General features: G+C 29.9%; 1 protein-coding gene across 1 annotated transcript; it reads left to right on the top strand.

Moving 5' to 3' along the window:
- The first annotated feature begins 6,335 nt into the window (after positions 1-6,335).
- LOC108830789 (ETHYLENE INSENSITIVE 3-like 1 protein) lies at positions 6,336-8,945 on the top strand. Its single transcript, XM_057006630.1, has 2 exons — positions 6,336-6,601; positions 6,972-8,945. The coding sequence occupies exon 2, from the start codon at positions 6,998-7,000 to the stop codon at positions 8,744-8,746; it is 1,749 nt and encodes a 582-aa protein (XP_056862610.1). The 5' UTR covers positions 6,336-6,601; positions 6,972-6,997; the 3' UTR covers positions 8,747-8,945.
- The last annotated feature ends 1,829 nt before the right edge of the window (positions 8,946-10,774 follow it).

Genomic DNA, 10,774 nt, shown 5'->3' with positions numbered 1-10,774 from the left:
ACAATGGAGGTTTTTCATCGGTTCTAGTGATTAGATAGTCACAACGACAGTTGGGCTATTGCTTAGTTGGGTTCTTTAATATCATGCAATCATCTCATATAGGCAGTCATACCTCTATAATCCTTATAACCTGAATAGTAATCCTAGATCTAACTTCTTTAAATCATACTTGTTAACCCAAATCAATCATCCTTGAGTAATTGTCCTGGTCAAACAAGTTTCTTGTTTACTTTTATTTACTGTTTTAAAAATTTCTAACCTAGCTTAGTTAAGATAAGATCTATTAATTCCTCAGTTCCATGTGGATTTGATCTCTAAATACTACAATTGATCTTTTTTTATGAGAGTAATATTGCTATAAGGTAATTTGAGCAAGTATCAGAATTCTCCATTTAATATTGTCGGTATTAATTATCTTTATCACTTGATTTTATTTTCTCTAAGTGTTTAAGGAGATAGTTTTACGGTTGGATTTTTTAAACAGATAAATCCTGATATAAACTTTCTTTTTCTCTCCTTAATACAATCTTTTTACATGCTGACGAAATGTTTTTGCCCTAATTCTCCTTTTCATACAGCATTTTCTATCAGAATTTCGAACTCTTTCATTTACCAACTTTCATAGCCAGCTACACGCATCTAAGAGGAGATAAAACCTAGTTTAATGATTACTAACCCCTTATTATAACCCTTTTAGTGTCTAACCTACAATATGTCTACTCTAACTCTTTTTTTTTAATCGACACAAAGAATGTTTGGACATTTAAATTTTACTAGGATAAGACATTGCACTTTCAGTAGAGTGAATTTATATGAAAATTATTAAAGAAATATTTTAAAGAAAAATAAAATTTATATTCGTGATCCAATTAATATTTTTGGCACTTAAACAATTTTTTGGGTTACAATGAAACAATGTCAGCTCAGTTTTATATCATGGTTTAGAAATTTAAAAGTTAACTATGGTTATGAGAAATTTACGTTCACATGTTAATTCTATCTATTTTCAATATTTTCTCCTTTTTTGTCACTTTTTTCATTTGGCTATTGCTCGATATAAATATAGATTTTGGAGTTTATTCTCATTTCGTTCTTTTGTTTTTGTCTGAGATTTAGAAAATGTTTAAGATTTAAAATTATTAAAAAGATGCATACTTAGGTTAAGATCTGCCCCTGTGCAGAATAAATATTTTATATTTATTACTTATTTTATGTTTTTCTACATATTATGAAATACTAAAATGTTAATTAATATGAAATAACTAAGAAATCAGTTACTATTATGTAATAAATTAGCGTGCACATATAAATCAAACAATCACTCTTGTTTATTCGCAATTACTTTAGTGTAAATAAATCAAAATAACCAATCTTATCTTTCTGTATATGATATATAACTAAATATAAATGATATTAACATAGATATATAGTATACTTTTAATATAGATATTTATTAAATGATATTTCTACTCATATAATTTTATGATTATTCTCATACTTGTGTAACAAAATTTACACCAACAATTTTTTTTTTAATGTGGGATGTTTAGTGGTTTCAATAATTTAATAATCATTTAATAAAACAAAGATTTTGTAAAATTAAAATATTAACTTTTCAATATATGTTGAATGCAAATATCATAAGTATATATTTTCATATGATGTATAATTTAATTTAAAAGATATGAAATATATATTAACATAAACATCTATCAAAATAAAATTATTTATTCATATGATTTTATAATCACTAGAATTTATTATAGAAAAAAATTTCAACTTTGATCACAAAATTTATGTGAGAATTTTAATAGTTTTAATAATTTATACTCGCTTTGAAAATTGAAAATACAACATATACAAAAAATCTAAATTTTTATTATATGATAATGTAATTATATAATTTATTTTAATAATAAAGAATTAAAATGATTAAAATTTTTAGAAAATCTTTATTATTTAAAATCATTATTTACCATATATATATATTTTAATCACATTAAGTAATTTTGTAAGTTTTATTTAAGAATAGAAAATATAATAAATTTTTATTTAATAAATGAGTGGTCCACAATGGACATACTATATAATATAAAATTTCTTACCAATTTAATTTTGGACTAATAAAATTCTCGATTGATTCTTAAGCCGCCACGTAAACAAAATTAGCATTCTAACTACCTGATAATTCAGCAGGACATTTTCTTCATTAGTACAAACTATAAGTTATAACATTTTAAATGTTTGTCTATTAATATGTAGGGGATTAGTAGCAATGTAAGGTCCACACAAAAAGTGTAGATAGTTTCCTAATTTCTATATTTTTTTTAGGATTTTGGTCTAGTTAACTCTTAAATTAACTGTTACAAAAGAAAATGAGAAAAAGATGAAACGGTAAAATCAATACTATTAAAGTTGAAGTATGCCCTATTGATATTAGTTGAGTCCAATATCTTTTCTAATATATATATAAAAAATCAACTGTCAATACCTTTTATAATTTGATATATCGTAACCACTCTTCTAAATTCTAATCGGATGAAAAAAAAACCTCCCCTCTAATCCTATATTTTAGGGACCCACCACTCACCTACACAAATGAAAACTCATGTTAACCTTTGCAATCCTAACTAAATTTGCATTCGTATTTTTTACACTCACCTGATTTACATTCGTATTTTTTTACTAAAAATAAAAATACATTTGTATTGGACCTATATTTCAATCCTAAGTAAATTTGTATGACCGTAAATCCCTTTAACAATGAAGATATCAATACTATTAAAGTTGAAGTATGCCCCATTGATATTAGTTGAGTCCAATATCTTTTCTAATATATATATATATATATATATAAAAAATCAACTGTCAATACCTTTTATAATTTGATATATCGTAACCACTCTTCTAAATTCTAATCGGATGAAAAAAAAACCTCCCCTCTAATCCTATATTTTAGGGACCCACCACTCACCTACACAAATGAAAACTCATGTTAACCTTTGCAATCCTAACTAAATTTGTATTCGTATTTTTTACACTCACCTGATTTACATTCGTATTTTTTTACTAAAAATAAAAATACATTTGTATTGGACCTATATTTCAATCCTAAGTAAATTTGTATGACCGTAAGTCCCTTTAACAATGAAGATATCAATACTATTAAATTTAGAACATGTCCGATTGATATTAGTTGGGTCCAACTCAAAATATACATGTATCTAAATGATTGTTCATGTAACCACTTTGATAAAATAAATTTATAACTTCTATAGAATATGTTAATTAATTTGTAACTTCATCTAATTGTTTTTTTCGTAAAATAATATTGTACATGTAACCACTATACACTATCCATTAATTCTTAAAAACTGTTATTTTTTAACGATGGGTTGTATTATTGAATTTTTTAGGAAAAAAATTATAAATAATGAAAACTATCAAAACAAAGATAGAAAATGGATAAACCAATAGAATCCAAAGTAAACTGTCAACTATAAACTTTTTTTCTTTTAATATGAAAATATTGTGTACATGGAACAATTTTAAAATATATGCTTTTTCAATATGTGAAAAGTCATATACGTATTAAAGTAATAAATAAAATTGTTATGTTTTATTTTATATTAACAATTATGTAATACATTTTAATTTTCAAAAATGTATATATAGCATACCATTGGTACAAAGAAAAAAAAATAAAATGAAAGCAAATACTTATACGGTTATGGATGAATCTCTAGAAATAAATAAAAACATGGGAAAATTGCCAAAACGGAACAAAAATTCAGCATCGTTGTCCTTATAGTATAAAACCATCATTTAGTTGTCATTTTAGTATAATTTCTTTCATAATCCCAAAATTAACCCTTGATTAATCTAATTAAACACATTAAACTAATAAAAGTTGAAAAAATAATGTTAAAAACGTTTAAAAAGGGAAATAAAAATAAAAACTTTTATTTTTTTAATAAATAAAAACTTTATTAAACCTAATAAAAATAAAAAAAAACATAATTTATAAAAAATTAATAAAAAAGGTTAAATCATCCTAATAAAAAAAAGTTTCCCAAATTTTATTTTTTATACAAAGTTTAAAATGTTTGTAAACTTTTTAATTTTATCAAAATTTTTAATAAAAATAAAAAAGTTGAAAATGTATTTTTATAAAGTTTGTTTAAACTTTTTATTAAAAATTTTTGTAAAGTTTTATTTTTTTTTCTGTTTACAAATTTTATAAAGTTTGTTTAAAGTTTTTATTAAACACATTACACTAAAAGAATTTTTAAAAAATTAATTAAAAACGTTTTAAAAGGGAAAATAAACTAAAACTTTTAATTTTTTTAAATTAAAATAAAATTTGTAAAAATAAAAATAATTTACAAATATTTTTAATATAAACGTTATATAAACTTATTAAAAACATTTTACAAAGTTTTATTTTTATAAAAAGTTTAAAACGTTTTTAATAAAAATTTAATTAAATAAAAATTTCAATAAATAAAAAATAAAACTTTAAAAAGATAAAAACTATAAACTAACTTTATAAAAAAAACATTTTACAAAGTTTTATTTTTATAAAAAGTTTAAAATGTTTGTAACATTCGGACAGAAAGTAGATAGCTTTACGATTAGTAGAATGTGCGTTCCACTTATTTAAAAATTTAGTAAATAGTAGAATGTGCGTTCTAAAAGAAGTAGATGAACGTGTTTATTTTAGAAATCGTTTTCTACTATACAATTTTCCGTAGAAGATACATTCTACTTTTAGTAGAACGTATTTTCAAATTTTTATTTATCAACTTTTTGAAAGAAAAAAAATACCAGCTTGTGTATATGGTGGTTTTATTAATTTTTTATATTTATAATATTTTTTTTTCTTTTACAACAGTATTTATTTCATTAGTTTTCAGAAATACAAAGGATAAAAAGGAGAAAAATTGGACCAAAAAAGGTTTATACCAAAGGGACAACACCCTTATTTGTTTGTTCTCTTTAGGTAATTTTCCCTAAAAACCTCGCAAAATTATTTTCTTTAACAAATATATTTTAATAGAAATTATATTTTAAAAATGTTTATATATTTTATGTATTTATAAAATTATTTTATCTTTGTTTTTAAGGGATGTCAAGATTTTGGAATTGGAAAAAGTTATTATCTATCTTTATATTATTTTAATTAGAAAATTTAAAATTTATATCAGCATATTTTATTAAAATTTTAATTTTAATATTCATTATAACTGAAAAATTAATTTTCAAACTAAATTTATTTTTAAATATCATAAACACATCATATAATATAAACAAAAAAAACTAGAGAAATTGCATCGTATACACTCCACTTATCCCATATTTAGGTGTATACCTTTTGTCACTGTTTTCCACTGTTGAACGTTTTACGTGGACTATTATACCCTTAGAGACAAAGCGTTCCTCAAAGTACCACCAACACATTTTGTCTCTCCTATTTCTTCATTTCGTCGCCGCCGTGAATCACCACCGCCTCTTATTCATCTCCTTCCTAACTTTCTTCACCTTCCTCTTCTGTCTCACTCTCTTTTCATCCTCACTCCACTTCGCCGCAACAACCTCCCACTCTCTCTTGTCATCTCCACCGTCCTCCTCCCTCTCACCGCCCATCCTCGCCGCACTTCTCCATTACACTTCTTCATCGCCACCAAACACCTCCATGTCTCTCCCGGAACTCTCCGCCGTCTCCACCGTCATCAACTCCCTCCGCGACGCCCAGCTCCGTCCCCAAACTTTTCGGCAGCTTCTCCTCCGTCTGCGTCTCTCTCCTCCGCCGTCAAGCCTACCCCGCTTTAAAATTTTTGTCCATGGATTTATAAATCCATAAGGGGGTTAGGGTTTAGTTTTGATGAGAGGGTAGAACTTGAGAGGAGAAAAGGAAGTAAGGGCTAGCTCACGCCGTCTCAGTTGTCTCAATCGCCGCCTCCGCTCGCTCCACTACGCCCAACTCCTCCGCCGTCAAGCCTCCACCAAGCGATCTGCCTCCTCAACGCACATCTCCACCACGATGTCGTCCCGCCATCCCGTCTCTCAACTCTCTTCCCTCTCCCACGCCAAGATCTCTCTCCTCCCTCCACTCCTCCGGCTCCTCTCTACTCAGAAGTTGCGTTCTTTTTTTTTTACTAGAGTTAAGGATATAATTGTTATTTTAAATGTTGTGTACCTACATATGTTTGCCTAGTTTTACTGTTTAGGGTAGATAGCTAATTTCCTAATTTTTTATGTATTTTGAGCAAATTAAAAACTAAAAATATAATATAAATAACCAATCCGGGTCGGGTCAAGATGTAGTTTAATCTTTAAATCCCCACCACCATAGCATCTTCCTCTCTCTCTCTCTCTCTCTCATCTACGGACTCCAGTGATCAATGGGACGTCTCTTTCTCTGCATTTGATCTTTATTTGACTTTTCTCCTTGTCCTTGTTCATCTTTCAAAACCGGGGCTTGACAAAAACAATCATCACTTCCTTATCTTCTTTCTTTGAAACCCTCTGGAAACAAAAGCTATAGAGAGAGAGAGAGAGAGAGATCACTTTTGGTGTTCTTTATTAGCAACTCTTTCAGGCAACACTCTTGGACTTATGCTACTCTTATTGTTTGTGTTTATGTCGATGGTTATGATGATTTATTAATCTTTTCCAGATTTTTTGGGTTTAATTGTTGTCTGAGTTTAGATGAGATTATTACTTTCTACACTCTTTCTAGATTATTTTGATGTCTTCTTGTCAAATCAACTAAAAGGTTTTTATATTTTCTTTTGATATTTCAGTTTTTTTTCTTTTAATTTCTTAAGTCAATGATCTCATCGATGGATCAAGACGAATTTTGTCTCCAATTAATTAAGGCTTCTCTTCTTCTTTTTACTTCATAAAAGTCTGGTTGTAGTTAATTGACTATAGGAAGACAAAACTAAATATTAATAATTCTTTTTCAGGTAACAGAATCGGATTGGATCTGGGCATGATGATGTTTAATGAGATGGGCATGTACGGAAGCATGGATTTCTTGTCTTCAACATCTCATGCAGAAACCGATGTGTGTCCATTTCCACAAGATCATCCAGTGATTGAAGATGATTACACAGATGATGAGGTGGATGTTGATGAGCTGGAGAGAAGGGTGTGGAGAGACAAGATGCGTCTAAAACGCCTCAAGGAGCAGCAGCAGAGCAGGTGCAAAGAAGGAGTCGACGCATCGAAACAGAGACAGTCGCAGGAGCAAGCTAGGAGGAAGAAAATGTCGAGAGCACAAGATGGGATCTTGAAATACATGTTGAAGATGATGGAAGTTTGCAAAGCTCAAGGCTTTGTCTACGGTATCATCCCTGAGAAAGGAAAGCCAGTGACTGGTGCTTCCGACAATCTTAGGGAATGGTGGAAAGATAAAGTCAGGTTTGACCGTAACGGTCCAGCCGCCATTGCCAAGTACGGAGCAGAGAACAATAATATCGCTGGAGGGAGTAATGATTGTAATAGTTTGGTTGGACCAACACCACACACTCTTCAGGAGCTTCAAGACACAACTCTCGGATCGCTTTTGTCTGCGTTGATGCAACACTGTGACCCTCCACAGAGACGGTTTCCTTTGGAGAAAGGTGTTCCGCCGCCGTGGTGGCCTAATGGGAGAGAAGACTGGTGGCCTCAGCTCGGTTTGCCTAATGACCAAGCTCCTCCTCCTCCTTATAAGAAGCCTCATGATTTGAAGAAAGCTTGGAAAGTCGGTGTTTTGACCGCCGTTATCAAGCATATGTCGCCTGATATTGCGAAAATCCGTAAGCTTGTGAGGCAATCAAAATGCTTGCAGGATAAGATGACGGCCAAAGAGAGTGCCACTTGGCTTGCCATTATCAACCAAGAAGAGGTTGTGGCCCGGGAGCTTTATCCCGAGTCATGTCCTCCTCTTTCTTCTTCATCTTTGGGAAGTGGATCTCTTCTCATCGATGATTGTAGTGAGTATGATGTTGAATGCTTTGAGAAGGAACATCAACAGAGTTTTGCTGTGGAAGAGCTAAAACCTGAGATAGTAGTGAGTATGAATCATCCAACAAGCTTTGGGATTTGTAGAATGCAGCAGTTTCCTGTAAAGGAAGAAGTCGTGGGAAACTTGGATTTTGCCAGGAAGAGGAAGCATAATAATGATCTGAATGTTATCATGATGGAGAGACCAGGTTTCACTTGTGAGAATGGTCAGTGTCCTCACAGCAAAATCAATCTTGGATTCCAGGACAGGAGCTCAAGGGACAATCACCAAATGGTTTGTCCTTATAGAGATAATTGTTTAGCGTATGGAGCAGCACCGAAGTTTCATACGAGTGAAGTGAAACCAGTAGTTGTATCACAACAGTCACAACACTTTCCTCAGCCAGTCCAACCGATCGACCTATCAGGCTTTGGAGTTCCCAAAAATGGGCAAAAGATGATCACTGAGCTAATGGCTATGTACGACAGAAATGTCCAGAGCAGCCAAGCTTCAAATCAAAGCATGATCGTTGATTCAACAGCAGCTCAGAATTATCAAGAACAGCAGCTTAGTTTCAACCGCAATCAGATGTTTATGCAACAAGGGAACAGTGAGATTAGCAATCAGTCTCAGATTGTGTTTGATTCGACCTCGTTTGATATTGCATCATTCGATTACAAAAATGACTGGCAAGCTGGAGTTACGGAAGGAATGGGGAAGCAGCAGCAAGATGTATCAATATGGTTCTGAGTGTAATCTTCTTCTCTGCAACATTCTTTCTTATTAACTGTGTAATTAAACTCCATGTTACTTAACTTCTTGGAGTTTATATTCTATTGGCACCAACACTCATCTATTTTGTTGATGATGATGAAGCCATCTTCTTTTGTGTGTGTGTGAAGTCATTGAGCCAGCTTATGTTTAATAAACTCATTATCATTTGGTCATCTTTGTTAATGCTATTTGAGAACAATGATAATAATTGTTTTAGTTATAAGCTGTTTCAGTCTTGGTTTTAAGCCCCATGATTAAAAAAAACTAGATAAATATATATACATATCTATATATATTTTAACTTTTAGAAAGAAAAAAAAAAAGAAAGAAATAACAACTTTGCTGTATTAACCTTACAAATAGATTAAAAAAGGCAGATACATATATTTATTTATGCATGAGTAACCAACATCAACAAAAAATTCTGTCATTTCTGTTGGTTGTTATTCGTAAAGTCAATTCACAATCAATATTTTTTTAAAAAAAGCACATGGGTCAGCCATATTGTTAAGCTTATAAAAAGCATATTCTATAATATAAGTTATCTTTTTCATTGCTGTAGAAAGTATATTCTCTTATAATTTTCTTAAGTCAAACATCCATTAAATAATAAATCAACAGGTAGTGTAACGTTTAGCTAAGAATTGTCTGCTGATTCTTCTCCACAGGCATATTGCAGTATAGTTTTATCCACATTGTAAAGACCCAAAATAGATATTTATAAAATAAAGGTGAGAAAAAGTAAAATGGTTAGACTGGTTTTTGGAGGAAGAGAAGACAAACATGGTTGTCTCCTTTAGTTGTGGACAGCCCATGTGATGTGCTTAGTGAAACCCCACCACTCTTTCAGACTCTTCACCGCCGAATCTGACTACATTCATCCACCCGTTTTGTTTGTTTATTTCTTTTCATTATGTATTTCATGTGATAGCTAGCTAGATGATGCAGAAATAAGGAATCTAATAACCAACTTTTAAATCTTAATGGATTCTATAAACATGGAGAAACAGCAAAATTGCCACACACAAGAAAAATGTCAATGCAAAGTACATTTCTAAAACAGGATAGTAGTGTCGTGGCTAAACTTTCGAGAGTAAAAAAGTTGAAATGTGAACCAATATTTCAGTATGAGATGATTCAGAAATCTCAACTTTACGTTTGAGATGTAAAACTTATAGCTATTAATTTTATAGGGAAAATTCCATAAAACTACATCAATTAAACTTCTCTAGCTACCTGATTTAATACTTAAATTAGATATTTTGCTTATTTTAATACACTTTTAAAATTTATGCTCATTTTAATGCCACAACTATGTTAATTTTAATCAAAATAAATTTAAGTTTCAAATCAAAACTTAAAAAATATCTCTAAAATTCAAAACAAAATCTTCAAAATTTCAAATTTATATTAAAATTTAATAATAAAAGTAACTAACTGGATTAAATTTAAAAATCTATTTCTGAATAAAATAAGTAAATTAGTGTTAGAATATATGAAAAAATAGATTTGAAATTAAAACTGAAACTAATATTAGAAACATTTAATATTAGCGAACTTTGGTTATTTTATTCCTAAAATATAAAAAAAAAATTTAATTTTAGAAATTTTAAAATTTTCTTTGAAACTTACTAATATTTTTGATCAAAAAGCATAGCCTGAGTACTAAAATAACCATAGATTTAAAAGTAAGTATATTAAAATTAATAAAATAATTAGTTTGGTCATTATATCGAGTAGAAAATGTTTAAATATTAAAAATTATAGTGAAATTTAGTTAGGTATTTTGATGTAATTTTTCCAATTTTTATTACAGTTAATCATTCGTAACTGTAATAAACCGGATACTCTATTCGCTCGAGTATTCAAGGGTCGGTATTTCAGGAATGCTTCTCCCCTGGAACCAATCCGTTCTTACTCCCTATCATATGGCTGGAGGAGTATCGTATCTGCTCGATCTCTGGTTAGCAAAGGACTAATTAAAAGGGTGGGAACAGGTTCATC

Source organism: Raphanus sativus, chromosome 3 (assembly GCF_000801105.2).
Source record: "Raphanus sativus cultivar WK10039 chromosome 3, ASM80110v3, whole genome shotgun sequence".
Taxonomy (NCBI): Eukaryota; Viridiplantae; Streptophyta; class Magnoliopsida; order Brassicales; family Brassicaceae; genus Raphanus; species Raphanus sativus.
The sequence above is the reverse complement of the archived record's forward strand: the minus strand, read 5'-3'. Positions and strand labels throughout refer to the sequence as shown.